The 16,427-nt window shown below is 45.5% G+C and overlaps 6 protein-coding genes across 6 annotated transcripts; 3 read left to right on the plus strand and 3 right to left on the minus strand.

The window, feature by feature from the left end:
* Positions 1 to 201: 201 nt before the first annotated feature.
* FPOAC1_000004 (uncharacterized protein) lies at positions 202 to 3,548 on the minus strand (the record flags this gene model as incomplete). Its single annotated transcript, XM_044844624.1, has 3 exons — positions 202 to 1,675; positions 1,726 to 3,314; positions 3,546 to 3,548. The coding sequence occupies 3 exons, from the start codon at positions 3,546 to 3,548 to the stop codon at positions 202 to 204; spliced, it is 3,066 nt and encodes a 1,021-aa protein (XP_044710540.1).
* A 1,155-nt stretch (positions 3,549 to 4,703) lies between these two features.
* Positions 4,704 to 6,401, minus strand: FPOAC1_000005 (uncharacterized protein; the record flags this gene model as incomplete). Its single annotated transcript, XM_044844625.1, has 1 exon — positions 4,704 to 6,401. One exon carries the CDS (start codon positions 6,399 to 6,401, stop codon positions 4,704 to 4,706), a length of 1,698 nt encoding a protein of 565 aa, XP_044710541.1.
* Positions 6,402 to 8,577: 2,176 nt separating this feature from the next.
* On the plus strand, positions 8,578 to 9,461 carry FPOAC1_000006 (uncharacterized protein; the record flags this gene model as incomplete). The annotated part of the gene is made up of 2 exons (XM_044844626.1): positions 8,578 to 8,755; positions 8,812 to 9,461. The coding sequence occupies 2 exons, from the start codon at positions 8,578 to 8,580 to the stop codon at positions 9,459 to 9,461; spliced, it is 828 nt and encodes a 275-aa protein (XP_044710542.1).
* Positions 9,462 to 9,685: 224 nt separating this feature from the next.
* Positions 9,686 to 11,247, minus strand: FPOAC1_000007 (uncharacterized protein; the record flags this gene model as incomplete). The annotated part of the gene is made up of 2 exons (XM_044844627.1): positions 9,686 to 10,447; positions 10,498 to 11,247. The coding sequence occupies 2 exons, from the start codon at positions 11,245 to 11,247 to the stop codon at positions 9,686 to 9,688; spliced, it is 1,512 nt and encodes a 503-aa protein (XP_044710543.1).
* Positions 11,248 to 12,724: 1,477 nt separating this feature from the next.
* Positions 12,725 to 14,022, plus strand: FPOAC1_000008 (uncharacterized protein; the record flags this gene model as incomplete). Its single annotated transcript, XM_044844628.1, has 6 exons — positions 12,725 to 12,914; positions 12,961 to 12,980; positions 13,033 to 13,069; positions 13,117 to 13,570; positions 13,622 to 13,689; positions 13,739 to 14,022. 6 exons carry the CDS (start codon positions 12,725 to 12,727, stop codon positions 14,020 to 14,022), a joined length of 1,053 nt encoding a protein of 350 aa, XP_044710544.1.
* Positions 14,023 to 14,293: 271 nt separating this feature from the next.
* On the plus strand, positions 14,294 to 15,110 carry FPOAC1_000009 (uncharacterized protein; the record flags this gene model as incomplete). Its single annotated transcript, XM_044844629.1, has 2 exons — positions 14,294 to 14,377; positions 14,436 to 15,110. The coding sequence occupies 2 exons, from the start codon at positions 14,294 to 14,296 to the stop codon at positions 15,108 to 15,110; spliced, it is 759 nt and encodes a 252-aa protein (XP_044710545.1).
* Between the last annotated feature and the right edge of the window lie 1,317 nt (positions 15,111 to 16,427).

Raw genomic sequence — 16,427 nt, forward strand, 5'->3', positions numbered from 1 at the left:
GATACAAAGCAAGATTTGCAAGCACCTCAAGCCATGTATATAGTTGAACTTATTTATATGCTGTTTTGCATTTTATATATTCTGATTTAACCTTATGGCTATACTAGATAATGTAGTAATGTTACAGGGTTGACAGTGACACAAGAAGACATGAATAGATTTCATTTCCAAACGTGATTCTAGTTCATAGTTGCCTATTTACTAGACAACATTGAAGTCAAATGTAAAGTTAAAAGGCTTCATATAACACCTGTGCTGTTCAAACGGCCTTACAGCAACGGTCGCACTGCCCAGGCCATTGCTGTCGTAGTCGAGATGCAGAACTGTCATGTTCAAGGGCTTCAAATCATGAGGGTGTTTGGCATCGTCGAGATCAAAAGGCATATACCTTCTCGCTGTGAAACTGAAAGCCTCGCCCTTTGTACGTCTCGCCTCAAGCGTAGTGTCCTTGTTTCCGATCTTGAGCCAGCGCAGATCTTCACGATTGCCGTTCTCTTGGGGGTAGTCGTAGTGCGTAAACAAGTCTGGTACGGTAGAGTTGTACTGTCCAATACGACCTGCTTGTTTAGAGTCTTTGTAGCTCTCACCTGGGCCGCGGCCGAACCACGACACGTTGTCGAAGGACTCGGGTAGAACAGCCATGAGCCCGATGCGTGGAATCGTATGAGAAGAATTCTTGCCAATGAATTCGCCACTAACTTGAAGCTGGAGTTGTGGACCGGAAGAGGGAATCTTGTAGGCCATGTTCGCCTCAATGCCCCACGCTTGAGTCTTGACGCCAACCCATACCTTGTAGTGAACCGTAGCGCCGCTTTGATCGGTGTTCCAGGTGACATCTCTAACTTGAGGGTAGATCATTGGAATGCCAGCTCGTTCCCACATGGGACCATCGCCTGAACCAGAAGCATCGTTTTGAGTCAGGGCCCGGTAGAAGGAGAGCTCTGGGCCGCGCTGAAAAACATCAACCCCATTCTTGGCCCAGGTGACATTGCCTTGAAGCAGATCGAAGCCAAAGGAGGAGTCCCCATTATTGTATACCAGCTTCGTTCCCTTCTTCTCAAATCCTGCTGTTTCAGTGCGGCGACTGAGAGAATCTGTGTTTTTGACCATTGGAGCGGATCGCTTCATGTGAAGTTGATCCCAAGCAATGAGATGCCCCTTGTTAGCCCATAGAGTATCTTGATTTAGTCTGAACTCTACAGTGACCCAAAACTCGCCAGCAGTCGTGTTTTGTCCAGAAGGAATCGCAAGAGTTCTGTTTTCGCATGCTGGGATACGAGGCAGAGGAAGATTCTGAGGGTCGGTCTTAAGACCGTCTGTAACGAGATGCCACGAAGCATCAAGATGACTGAGATCCAAAAAGTCATAATGATTGGTAACAGTCATTGCGCTGCCATTCTTTGCGAGCTTGACCGACACCGGCTGGATCACTTTGGCGTACTCCCTCAGAGAAGGCATAGGCGAGTGATCAGACAACGTCAACCCGTCCATGATGAAATCAGCGTCATTGGGCTCATCGCCGAAGTCACCACCGTATGCATAGTATGTGAGGTTTCCCTCTTCCTTGAGGATTCCGTGATTGCTCCATTCCCAGACAAGACCGCCTTGAGATAGCGGCTCAGTCCTGAACATGTCAATGTACTCTACCAGACCACCGGGGCCATTGCCCATAGCACTAAGAATCAGGTTAGCTTTTATAGATGACGGTTCAAACAGTTGACTCACTGAGCAAACTCGCATAGCAGCACTGGTTTATCACCATGGTCTTTGATGAATTGTCGAACATAATCGGGAGTAGTATACATTTGACTGTACATATCCGTCGACTTGGCTTCGTGGTCCTGCTCATAGTGAATGATGCGACTTGGGTCTCTGTTTCGGATCCATTTGCTCATGGCAGCGTGATTCTGGCCATAGAAGCACTCATTACCAAGAGACCAGATGATGATGGAGGCATGATTCTTGTATCGCTCGACAAGTTGACGAGCTCTGTCGATATATGCATCTTCCCAGTCGGGGTTGTTAGAAAGCCACTCTGCTGCCTTCTCCTCTGTATCTTCAAATGATCTAAAGCCATGACACTCGAGATCGGCCTCGCCAATCACGTAGAAACCTAGTTCATCCGCCACGTCGAAGAAGTCAGGATGGTGAGGCTGATGAGCTGCACGGATGGTATTGATATTGGAACGCTTCATGAGAAGAAGATCCTCTCGCATGTTCTCGTAGCTAACTGTGCGGCCTGTGAGATGATGATGTTCGTGTCTGTTGACACCGTATATGATGATAGGCTTTCCATTGACGTAAAAGTTGGGACCCTTCATTTCAACGCGTCGGAGACCAACTTTTTGGCTGATTGTCCGTCCATTGAATATTATCAGCAAAGTATATAGGTTAGGTGTCTCGGCAGACCAGAGGTGGAAGTCGTCCCCAGATATTTGCTTCTTGTAAATATCAGATGATGATCCTTTCCACTCATCAATTGCTGAGCCATTGGGAGCTAACAACTTGATGGCTAAATCTCCTTCTTGTCCTTGTATGGTGACATTGACCTTGAGGGAACCTTGATCGAAAGAGTCGCTGAGGTCAGAATCGACTTGGTAGTCGACGATTGAGGACTCAGAGAACGGGATGAGATAAACGTCGCGAAATATACCAGAAAGCCACCATTGATCTTGATCTTCGATGTAGGATCCATCAGACCACTGGTAGACCCTCACGGCAAGCTCATTGGCCTTGTCGGAAGATAGATAGTTTGTAATGTCAAATTCGTGAGGGTTGCGACTGCCTTGCGCATACCCTACTTCTTCACCATTGATTCGTACATGAAATGCACTATCCACGCCTTCAAACCTCAATCGGATTTGGTCGCCTTCCCAATCTTCGGGAACCTCGAATTGACGCCAATACGAGCCAGTTGGATTGACGTAGGAGACATTGGGCGGTGTCACGGAGAATGGGTAGTCGATATTGGTATAGTGAGGATTTCCATATCCCTGAAGCTGCCACATACCTGGCACTTCAATATCGTGCCATGAGGTGGTATTTGCAGTTTCCCAGATTGGTGCATCCAGAGGACTTGCGTCGTAGTGGAATTTCCAAGTACCATTAAGACTATGAAAAAGACTTTGGTCCCGATTAAATGAGAGTGCTGATTCTTGGTCCGAGTAAGAGTAAAAATGAGCTCTCGGAGGAAGGGTATTGTGTTGTAGAATGTTGAGGTTTGTCCAATCGGGCAAGGCCCCGGGAAATGCACCAGCTGACATTCCAGCAGCCGATAAAGACATCATGGTGGCAGTGAGACCCAATGGCTTGTCCTTTTGTCCACGTTTTCGGCAACACAAATGCTGATGTTGATGCTTTTATAAGTCTGTACTTGGGATTCACCTCGGTTGATTTGTATTCCATTGACGATGCCAAGCCAGGGATCGTCATTGTTAGTTTGCGCACCTATCGCGACACAGCAAATACGGACATATACGTGATCTACAAGGAATAGTTCCCCGCATCAACTCCATCATAACAAGCAAAAGCTGCATATCACGCACCATGTCGAGTTAAAAATTGTCGATTTTATGCTTTTCCCCTCTTCCCCCGCTGGAGCGTAGCATTGAGAACACCGCATGATGGATACAGCATATTTGTGAAAAAAACCTGATTAAGCTCGGTGGATTGATGAGAGTTCCTGCCTAACCTAAGCGTGAGCTATTACCCCGATGCCCGCAAGCGTAAATTTGTGTTTTTTAAATGTAACAAAGCCAAGAAGATGATTCTTCTGTATCCAAAGGACGATAGCGCAACACGACGAATACTCATAGAGTGTACTGTAGCATGCAGGTGGAAAACTACTCACCGTTTCTGTTATGGAGCTCTACATGCATATCGATTAGGAGGCATGTATCGCATTTGTCGAGCTTCGATATAGAAATAGGATGGCCACATTTAGACATGTTACAGACCATACGCTTGCAAGTACTCCATTTCCCCATACATGTAGGAATGTCTCTTTTCATGGTCTGCTTGGCCATGCTAATTATATCAGGATTCACTGTGCATTGCGAGGCCTCGATAATGCGACCCTCGGTTTAATGTCCTCTGTCGTTGTCTTTAAAATTTAGAGTTCTAGAACCCACAAGCTTACATTGTCCACCGCTATCTCGGAGTGTCTATCGCGGACAATAGTGACTACCTACCCCACGTCCGCTTAATTCTAATCACAAGATGTACACCTGTCTATTATTTGGCAACGTCGATAGGAAAGTGTGGTAAGCTCAATTTGTATGCCGAATATCATGATTAAGAACATTACCCTAACAATTGGCTCACCAAATGCAGCAAATGCGACACTGTTGTATTTCATTATCTTGGTAGGACAGCTGTCTCTTTCCATACGAGGGGTTAAATTTACAACCTGCAATTAACAAGCCAACATATTCCCAGCAAAAGTGACAAACAGTTTTTAATCGACTTGTCCGTAGACCTTCACTGCTTTCACTGCCACTAAAGTCCATGGAACCAACATTGTGACACTCCACAGCCAAATACACTGTTCAATTGTGCACAGTTCCGCTTTATCATAGACAAGACGATTTTGAGATGAGCAAAGAAAATAACAAAACCAACATTTCTAGATTATGCCAAGTTAATTCCAAGGATAACCCTCGTTACTGAACCATTATGGGGCTTTAATCATACGCCGGTACTGGTTAGTAACCAGTTCCTTCAGGCATCTGAGGTTGAGTTGGAAAGTAAGAGCCTTTATTATCGTACTGATACTGTGACACATTTGAACCTGTGGGAAGAGGAGTTGGTGGCATTTGATAAGACATCGAGGCAGGGTTGGGTTGCGGAGCCGGGACATATGCATTACTGATAGATGGAACAGGGGTACTGTTTGCCTTCTCATGTTGACTGATTGGCCCATAGTTCTGTGGATTGTACGGTTGTGGAGTGCAAGGCGCTTGGATGCTTAGAAGTGATTCCCTCCTGTTAAGGTCAACGGTTGGCGGAGTTTGAGGTTGATGATACGTATTGTTTTGGTGAGGCGTCGGGTAACCTGATTGTCCCTGATTCTGCAGCGGGTACGCCGGTGCTGCTGATTGATATTGCAGGACCTGCTGCACGGTGCTTTGAAGCGCACTATGTAGCTGGATCGGTGGTGGCGCCTGAGATGCAGGAACTGCATGTGGTGTTGACTGATGGGAAATTGATATTTCTGGAGGGTACCCGGACATAGTAGTTGGTGGTGGCGGGAAGTATCCAGCTTGTTGCGCCCCAGCAATTTGGGGTGAGTATTGCTGTTGGGGAGACTGCACTTGATAGTTCTGGGAGCTGTTTTGTGGTGCTGATGAGTTAGGACAATGTTGAAGTGGTGTCACATAGGGTGTAGGAGGGGCAGGAGTCATAGGGAGAGCCTGCTGCATTGCCGACAAGTCAAATGGTTGAGGTGTGGAAACTGGGACGTAAGGGATATGTTCTGCCTGTTTTCGATATGGGATATGCTGCTGGGGAGGTGGTGACAGTATTTGACCATCAACTGGAGGCATGGGCGATGGTACGCTGGATGTTGCGATATATTGTTGCTGTGAGTAGTCGTAAGGCTGCTTCAAAGGCTGCTGTCCAGCTGTGTTCGGTACTAGATATACATTCTGATTGGAAGTTGGTTGAGACAACATGGGATTATTGAAGTCTGAAGGATAACCGTTCGGGCTTGGAGTGTATGCAGGGTGAGGGGATGGTTGGCCGACAGCGGCGCTATATGGTGGAGGAGGCAGAGACAATGCTTGCGACGGACCAGCTGCTGCATAAACAGGATATTGTCCATTGCTCTGGTAAGGTTGAATGGAATACCCAGCCTCAGCAGCTTTGGCATCTTGTACAGCCTGAAACACACCAGCCTTCTGGAATGCCTTTCTCGCATCTTTCTTCTTCAAATGGCCCGTATGAGCGTGTTCAACTGCCATTCCAGCTCCATCGAAAGCCGCATGAGAAACAATTTTAATCGCTGTTTCGTTGGCGACAATAGACTGAATCCCATGCTCTGCGCCAGCTGTTGCGATGGCATCAGCACCCATACTGCCAACACCAAGTGTTACCACGCCGATGGTTCCACTAACAGCCATGCTGCCTAGAACATCTCGCTTCCGGGTATGGTGCGTTGCATTAAGACGATTGAGGTGTCTTTCGATAATCTCTCTCTTTTTGCGAGCATTGTGAATAGCTGGTGCTGCCATTGCAACACCGATAGTAGAAACCCCAAGGGTCAATGGAATCGCGCAGCCGGAAACTGCAGTAGAGGTGGCAGCGCCAGAGATCAATCGTGTATAGTGCTCCCATTCTCTCTGCAACTCCTCCATTGTAAGGCCCTGACATTTCTGGTCGTATGCTTTGAAGTCGAATGGCATCTTGATGGTTCCCGCCAAGGTGAAGATCTGTGTAAGAGGATAAAACTAATGCAGAGAAAAGAGTGCCAAGAGGAGATATAAGTATGAATGCTTGGCACAAGCTGAAAGCCAACTTCAACGCAAATGACAGGTTTAGCGGTTCTAGACCGAACACATGGTCTGATATGCAAGCCACGCAAGGCACACAACGGGAAAGCGCCTACATCAATTTGTAATCTGTATGCCTAAAAGGGTTCAGCTAAGATGTTCTGGGTTAGCCAGACGCTGTGTTGTTCAGCCGCACGAGGCTTCTTTATCGGAACAAGGCAGACAAGACTAGCTATTATGCAGAAACACCAATAATATTACTTGAAACCTTTATCTCTCATGTAAATACTACGTTGTGTTACAATGATGTTCTCTCAACGCCATTATAACAGCGAGTGATAAACCAGCCGCTTTAAAGTATTGTAAGACATAGATTAGACTGGAGATTTAACACAAATGCTATGAACTGATTAGAATGAAAGTCCGTAGAAGTCTCCGAAACCTCTGCAGTTGTGGTCTCAATGCTGACTGTGAAAGAGTCGAGCATGGTAGTCTCGTGAGTAACCGAAATCTCCCAAGCAGTGGTGGTAGTTGAAGATGAACGAAAGTGATACGTTTGCCGAACTTAGTAATTAATGTAAAAGAGAATAAACAGTCTTTATGAAGACAGTAACAACTAACAGGTATATTTAGTGTTGAACTGAACCGAATTGACTTGCAAATATGTCATGCGTGCCAATAAATTGCAAGTCTAGAGGCATGCTTTTTGTGTAGAAACGCAGTCTTTCGGTTAATTGTAAATTTCATAGCTAGAGCCAATGGTGTCCTGAAAGGTGCAAATGAAATCTACACTAAAGCATCTGGAAAACTAGAATAGCGCCAGATGCCTGCAGCGGGGGGGTTTTGACCGTCACGCTGCCATCTGAAACCCAGTCTCAGCACCCATTTTCCCAAGATATGAGAAGCTCCACTCTCCGTTTAACGAAACCAGCGAACGGTTGTTAAACCGTTTTTAATTGACCAAGTATGCTCTCACGTGACCAGACGCTCCGATAAACACGGCGCCGAAGTTTGGACACGTCAGATGTTTTACATAAGCATTGGGCGTCTGAACAAATGATCGACAGTTACAGGGTAAGTGTGATTTTCCTCGTTCCAAGCTTCCACTTATGACTTGGAATGTAGCATTGGATAATTCCAACACTATATATATCACAGATGAATGAAGATAGCCATTAGGTATTCGTTTACTCTTATCTTGGTCTGTCTTTTGATGAGTTGTGTGTAGAGTCGCTTATTGTTTTAGTGTCTCCAGCCATATCTAGACCGCAAACATGATTTAGCACCCATGGGAAATATACGGGTTACCAAGTCTGAACCTAAAATCGTCAAGGACTTTGGTACCTTGAACAGCTGTATGAAACTTGAAATCGCCGAGCGGCAACCTCAACTTCATATTATCGCTTGGAACTGAAATGTAGTATCGGCTCTGGCTAGCTGGGCAGTGAGCGAGGTGAGCGAAACCATCAATTGTCAGTCAACATGACAAGGTTGGACTGATTTCGATACTAGTGTTTCAACTTAGGTCTAAGCTTGTCTTCAAACTTAATTCATAGTTTCTCTTCACTTCAAGTTCTCCTTTATTTTAGGGCCAGGAACAAGCTTCATTTTTCCAATTTGACACTCGACGCGCAATAGCGCTAAAAGCCACTAAAGTATAAACCTAAATGTTTAGTTTATTACCCCACGGGCATTCGGGGCTTAGCCTCTGTCTGCGCCACCAGGCTATACTGCCCTCACTTTCACGTTTTACCTTTCGTAAACGACAGAAGCGGGCGGTACTGTAGCCTCACTCGACATTAAACGTGAAATCAAGCAAGTCCCAAGGATTTCATTTCCGTAGTATCCGAATCTGTTCTGGATTAGTTAATACATGCGAGGCTGGAGTCTTGAGAATAGCCTGCGCCTCGCAATAGCTTGGCTTGGCGGTGACATTCGCTTGACGCTAAACTATTTAAACAGCATTGATGAGCATCCTAATCAAATATTAAATTACATTAAAAAGACATCGTCGCCCATCTCAACTATCCATTGTCTTACCATATCATCTTTTTCTTCGTCTACTACTATACCACAAAGAAGCCTTGAAATGCGTGTCTCTCAACTCCTTGCCTTGGCAGCTCACGTTACTAGCATTTTGTCCTGCGCAGAGCACAATAACCACTACTCTCTCAAGAACAAGAAACGACACATTGACCCTCGAGCTGAACCTGGTAGTAAGGATTGGGCTTACGACGCATCCTACAATTGGGGACGAATCAATCCTGGTACGAATGCTCTTTCTACCATCCTCAACATGCCTTGCTGACACTATGCCTTCTAGATTACCATCTGTGCCAGACAGGAACGCAGCAGTCACCCATCCCCATAGCTCTCAAGCAAGGCTTGTCTCTTGAACACTTGATAAAAGAATGGAACTATCCGAGCGAGATCACAGGCAACTTCTTCAATTGGGGATATGGTCCGGCTTTTACTGTCCAGAATGAAGACGCCATATGGACCCAGAATCCCTCTTTTAGCTTTGACAATGAAACTGTCTACCTCAAAGGCTGGCACATCCACGCGCCTGCTGATCACACTGTTGAAAGACATCGCTCAAGGGCAGAACTTCATCTCGTTCACGTCAACGAACAAGGCAAAGAGCGCGCCGTACTCGCTATTCGCTTGGATCCAGGAAACAAGGATAATGGCTTTTTGGCCCAGCTTCCCAAAATGATTGGCTTCAACGAAACTGAAACAACAGAGGAGACTACACTCAATCACAGATTGCTTCTAGAGAGTGTACAGTACTTTGATGAATTTTGGACTTATGAGGGAAGCTTGACTAGCCCGCCTTGCACAGAGGGAATTCGGTTTTTTATCGCAAGGCAGATCATGTTCACGAGCGTTGATCAAATGAGAGCTATTCTGGGCGCTTCGACTTATAGTGCACGGGAGGAACAACTGGTTTGGCGACATCGGATCAACGTGTAATCTATTGCGTGCTTGATATATACATTCTAGACGACGGCGACATTCAGTTACCCTAATTTGAGTAGATGGGAGTTCAACACGGAGGTAGATTTGCTTTCTAACATTGAAATCTAATATTATATATATGATATTGTAACTGCGCCTAAGAGTTCTCATGAAGATGAGATACTTGATGTCTATGCTTATATACTCTCTCGTTATAGTGAAATATACAGTGACTATGTCTAAGATCCGATCTTGAAACCGCCTGGCCAATATTTCTGGAAAGTCCTCAGAGGATCATACTTGCGAGAGATCTCCAGTAGGCGTTGCTTGTTCTCCTCACCATAGCCATCGTAGATATTCTGGAAACCAGCAGCATCTCCCATGTAGTTGAAGGGATCGTATACGCCTGATCGTTGAGTAGCATTACCGATGGCCCATGTCGTATCCTCGATCCACTTGAACACCGCGTCATTATGCTCATCGCCGCTCCACTCCACCACCTCGGCCCAGGCAATGTACGTTCCCTTGGTCTCCGTGTCAATTCCTAAGGCGTTACCTCCAGGGTTGTATTTCTTGGAGGCATTTTCCCATAGAGAGCCAATAGGTTGCCAATCAACCGAGATGAGCTTGCGGTCCTCGACGGGAAGAACCTTGTACAAGTCGGGTAACGCACCAAGAAAGACATCATTCACGATTTGCACTCCCTGGAGAATCTCTTCGTATGTTTTGCCTGTGGTGGTGCCGGCGATGAACTGATCGTTGATCTTTGGTGTGACTAGCTCTCCTGTCTCATCCGAGAACTGGGCGAGCGTCTTCTTCTCAAATGTGTTGGAAATGGCAGGAAGATCAAAGAACGGTCGGAAACATTCGGGTTCAGGATCAGAGTCGCTATCGTAGAACAGAATAGCGCCGCCAATGGTGGTCTCTTCGTCAACAGCAATTACTTGAGGGACAATATGTGCGAGAGGATCGGTATTGAAGGCGGAGAAGTTGGCGACGGCCTGAAGTGATGTTAGTGAGATGAAGCAAATGTCTTTCTAATGTTACATACCTTAAGAAATCCGGGGATATCAGCAACGCTGTACACACCAGCGTAGATCTGATCAGATGGAAGAGTGGCGAGTCTGAACTTGGTCACGATGCCAAAGTTGTTCGAACCACCCTTGAGGGCCCAGAACAGATCGGGGTAAGAGTCTGCCGTGACCGAAATTACTTTGCTGTCGGCGAGTACAAGCTCGTATTCCAGGACATTGTCAGCTGCCCATCCACGCTGGTTGCCGTGAAAGTTAATGCCTCCGGCCAGCAATAGACCAGGCACACCAACTGGGGAAAGGCGACCTCCAGCAACTGCAAGCTTGTGTTGTCCCAAATAACGGTAAACATGACCCCAATCCAAGCCTGGTCCTATCCAAACTGACTCTTTGTCCTCGCTCAATTCGAGAGTCGTCAAGTTTGACATTACAAAGAGAGGACCGTTGTCGATGTTGTTTGCGCCAGTTATGGCCATATGTCCACCTCCACGGACAGCAAATGATGTAAGGCCAAGGCTCATAAACTTTACGGCTTCAGCCACTTGGGTAGGGCATGTTGGACGGAATACGCAAGCGGGGTTGAGTATCTCGTTGTTGGACCAGAAGTTCTGGGACTCATATTCGTAGACTGCATGTTTGGGAGAAAAAGTGTTGTCAGGGAATGTAAGTTTGAGTACTTCGCAGCCAGCGTCTGAACTCTCTGCGGCGCTTACAGGGTCCAGCCACAGAGCTGCAAATGACAACAAACTGATGGCAGTATTGCTGAACATGGTGACGGGAGCGGAACAAAGCGGACGCAAGGAACCGGGTCAAGGGCTCGATAGAGTTGAACGGCTTCCGCGGGAGTTTTGATTAAGTTTTCAGCAACTTAATTGAGGGTTTTGATGTTCATCTGCGGACCTGGATAAGCACGAGAAATAGTTGCATCGGCTTATTAACTGGAGATGGTAGGAGATAACCACTCTGGAGAATGAGAACGGGACCCAAGAGGTGGGTCAATTTCCAGGCTTTCATTTGAGCTGTGCCGGGCGGTCAGAGTCAAGAGTTCCGTTTTTTTTTAATTAGCCACTCATCGATTGACATCAACTAGAGAGAAATAGTGTTAGCTCAGGGCTCAGGAACCAAACATGGACGACATAGCGGGAACAAATCCGCTTGGCATAGCGCACGGTCTATGATCCGGAGGACAGGTCCTAAAATGTAAGGATCAAAGTGTTCCTCTACGTACAGAAACAGACACTCAAATGCTGATCCGGAAATATTCCGGTCTTGTATTATGTCAATCTCCCGAGGTAAAGTCTCGGGCACTTTGACGTTATCTGCCAGCTATTGGCTAACGTAGGTACAGTTCGCCCCAGAGTCCAGAGATATCAATCACCTCAGGAGATTTAAATGGGTTCACGCTCTCTAACATTTGGATCTACGGAGCTAACCACGTTGTCAAGTTTCTGCTTCAGTAGTCTCTAGTTGAGCTTGTCTTGTTTGGGTAATCAAAATGGCCTTTATTATGGAAGGAAAATATTACAGTCAGTGCAGATTGGAGTCAGACACGAATTATACAAGAGGGTTCAACCTCATGAAATTCGATCGACGCAGACAGATCAACGATCTAGTCAATAACCTTTTGTACATAGGGAAGGCTGTGGACTTGATTTCGTTTCAATATTAAAATGGACACATGGTTGATCGTAAAACATGTCGCACCACCGTCTATGAACATGACTCCCCTAACGTCCTCCCCTGCAGTTCCATCTCGGTATCTTCGGCATCGGCAGAAGAAATCTGACATGTCAGGCAAAAACGTCACAATGTCAAAGCGGCAGATATCAATTACAGAAAACGTGGTTTACCCCTGCGAACACCTGGTACAATAACGCCATACCTCGAAAGTAGATCGAATGAATCAGGTGATCGATCCCGCCGCACGACATGGTCAGGACCGCTTCTTGGCTGGGTAGAAAAGATCTTCGAATGTCCAAGCGCACAGGAACTTTGGGAAGGTTCTCCGTTGATCAGCAACTGGATTGAGCTCGGGCGAGCACTAGTCAGCACTGGAAACAGAAGAAGATGTAGATCAAGCTCAGGTTAAACATTAGTTCTTATATCTAGGGACAATTCTTGAATGTTCTTCAAATACCATCTATAGTTCGGGGCTATTCTTCACTACTGACTTAGGCTCGTTTGGCTTTTTTGTTTTGTTCTGGTCCGCGTCGACAAGTATCAGATACACTTTAATACGTCAGAGTCATGTCCGTCGATAATGGGGTCCTATATCCTATGGATCCACCTCTAGGAATGGTCCGTGATATTGAACAAGCAGCCGAGTCTGCCCCCCTGGTGGTCATCACGGCTGTCTTTTTCCCACTGGCAACATTATGCATGGTCATTCGAGTCTACACAAGAGCATTTATTGTGTGCAAGCTATCTTTCGATGACTGTGAGTTAATTTATGCCCTCAAACTTCGTTTACTAATATGGAACAGATCTTATGATTCTTTCTTGGGTACGATGGGGCTCACATGACTTCAGTGTAGCAACGCTAACCATTCATTCAGGTGTGCAATGTATTCCTTGTCGCCTTTACACTGAACAGTAAGTTTGCAAGTCAAGAGTATCTTTGCCATTGCTAATAAACGTAGTGACCAATTATGGAATGGGAAAACACCTTTGGAACGTTCCATTCTCACCAGATCTATTTCCTAATTTCTCCCTGAATAATCTGCTTGCGGCCATCTTCTTTTGTGCAGCTACTGGATTTGCGAAGGGTAGTATCTTGGTCTTCTACCTGCGAATATTTCCCATGAAATCAGCACGAATCCTTATTTGGACTGCCTTTGCATTCATCATGGGATACTCGGCAGCTTCTGTCCTTGTTAACATATTCTCATGTAACCCCATCCGAGGCTCTTGGGATCCAGAAGTCATCGCCACCGCAAAGTGCATTAACAGGCCTGTGTTTTACTTTTTGCAAGCCGGCTTGGGAATCTTTGCAGATATCGTGACTGTCTTGATTCCACTCCCGTGGCTCAAAACACTGATGCTGCCCAAGAAACAAAAGATCGGCGTTGGCGTTCTCCTGACCATGGGTGCATCGTAAGTTACCCAGTAATTTCTCGCTTATCAGGACTGTGTCTAACAAAAAAGGGTTTGCATTGTCAGCATCATTCGGTTGCAATCTCTCAGTGTTTTACTTCACGACCCAGATTTAACTTGTGAGTAAGCCTCCAATTCTGGCATTTATAGATAAGCTGACAAGCCCAGACAACACTGTGATGGCGCTCATGTGGTGCGTTCTAGAATTGAACCTCAGCATTATCGGTGGCTCCATGGCTACCATTAAACCGTTTCTTAGAATAGCGATCCCCCGCATGTTCACCACCAACTATGGTGCAAGTGCCAGTGCTGGCATTCATTTGGAGTCAAAGGACAGAAGTACAGGATATCAGTCACGATCTATACAGAGTCTCAAGCCTGTTCATTCTTCAAAAGCGCCACAAATAAGTCACTTTCACGCCACTAGTACAGAAGAACTTGTAATGGCTTGAGGGTTCTATGTAGCAATGGGAGCTCATGAGTTGCGAGATATAATTTACATTATAACAAATTAATTTGCAATCACATTCATACTGCTAATTCATGCTAAATACGGTGCAAATAGCTGGTCATCACAGGATTATATAAGCCATTGACTAAGCTTGGCTTATCCATTTTTCCCTGCACTGTTGGACGCGTCGCGCTTTCGTCGGTTCATTAATCATCCTCTGAAATCTCTCCGCTAAGGAAATTGCCATTCAAAAGCTCAATCTTAACTGCACAATGGAAAGCCCAGACTCGAATGAGACATCAGGCACCCCACGGATTGACATCGTCAGTGGAAAAGCCTCTCTTGCAGAGAACGTCGTAAGATATATTGCTCGCTTTCTCCTTTGTCTACCTGCTGATCAATTTTGGGCTCTAGCAATTTCGGTTTGGCACTCGAACCATCCAAGCTACTGGCTCAGCAGCAGACCGTTGTCACCCCAATGTTCTCCTCCTACGGATAGAGCAGACAATTGTTCAATATGCTATCCAGTCCCTGTTTCAAGTTCTATCTACAGTAACTGGATCATGGATTGAAAGCAAATTCCCAGAGTGGTTTCTACCAGAAAGATTTGTTCTGAAATTCCAGAAAATGAATTGGGAAGAAGAATTTGACAATGAACTTATTGCATACTATAAACTGCAACCAATTCAAGGTCTAACCATACCGAAACTCTTCGGCATTACTCAGTATAGCAATACTCGCGCTCTGATACTCTCAGACATTGGAGGTTATTGTGTCGCAACTCCTGAAGGCGCCGTACTGGATGAGCAAGATATGAGGCCCCTGATGTATCATGCCTTCAAATCCTTGCATGACTTTGGTGTCTCTCATGGGGATACCAAACTGGATAATTTTCATCTTATCACAGATAATGGAAAGGACAAAATCATGATAGTTGACCTGGAATCGGCAGATTATGAACAAACCGAGGAAGAACTTACATATACAGCCAAGACTAAAACAAATTTTGTAATGCGGCAATATCACAATCACTTGAAATGTATGAAACATGATTGTTTACTCCTTCCGAGGCGGCCAATAAAAGCATAAATTTACTAGCTCCTGCCCTTCTTAGTTACTGAGTTTAGAGTCTCCCTGCGATTAAAAGCCATTTCCTTGAATCACGATTTGGAGACTGCTCTTAATGACAAGACAAGTATGTGTCATACCATCAATGAGCTTCAAGCTAAAGTCTCTGAGCTCAACCTACTACCAAGGGCTACTACAGCTAGAGCCATTATTGTTACCAAGATGTTAGAGATTCTAAACAAGGCTTCCCAGCCTTCGAGCAGGAAGGGTCTTTATGTTTCTTTAATATCATTTGACAAGCGTCCGGGTGCCAATCTAAAAAGCACACTTGACACTTTACTGAGGACTGATGAAGCTCAAACACTGTTTTCCACCTTTGATAAGTTTGGTGTACAAGCATTGCAGTCTATAACACTAGATACCTGCTGCGTGTGCAGAAAGGTCAAGTTCAGACAAACTGTTGATGATACCGAAGCTGCGCCTATTAATGAGTTCATCACAACCGGTCCAACGATGGCATGTGAGAAAGCAGTGTGCGCAACTTGTATGTTAACTCTTTTATTTGGAGATTTCCGAGGGGTAAGTCCCGAAGTATACATATAAAATCAACTCAAGACAATATCGCATGTCCATCCTGATAAATTACGATTATATGCACAAGAAGAGACATTCCTTAAGTAAACTTCGTCCCAGCTATGAGACATCTGTCCCAAGACTATGGCATAAAGCTTGTAGTGTCTCAATCAAGGGGGGGTAAGACATTGAGCTGGTGAGCTCCAATGCTTGTTTTCTAGCTTTTGTGTCTGTCTTGAAAATGTGTCAACTGTAGTTTAGACCTCTTTCTAAAAGGTTATACCTCTGCATGAGCTCAGTCTGTGATGTGTGATTTACAGTTGAGGGTGGTGGCTGAGCGCTTAAATCAGCAGACAGAACCCAGCAGACAGATCTTAGAGCTGAGCCTGTATAATTCACTTGAATGTTCTAATTCGAGATCTTTCTCGGTCGAACGAATGAAAATAGACGAACTCTTGACCTACCCTGGATGCATCGACGACTGAAATGTCTTTTTCCTTCGAGGCCTTCGTTCTCCCTTTGCCGAGCGCCCATAGCGTTGGAAGTCAGACACCAAGGATTGAATGACTAGACGACAATTCCCCTTTTTTCCCGACGGATTATGGTAGCATTTGTCGCAACAGGAAATTTGGGTAATAGAGGATGCGGATTGGAGCGAGATGAACACGTGTACACCGTCTCCCTTCAACATGTTCCAGTCGTCGCTTTGGGAATGGACAGACATATTGTTATCTTAGTATAATGTTGCAAGGCTAATAATGTAAT

Source organism: Fusarium poae, chromosome 1, assembly GCF_019609905.1.
Source record: "Fusarium poae strain DAOMC 252244 chromosome 1, whole genome shotgun sequence".
Taxonomy (NCBI): domain Eukaryota; kingdom Fungi; phylum Ascomycota; class Sordariomycetes; order Hypocreales; family Nectriaceae; genus Fusarium; species Fusarium poae.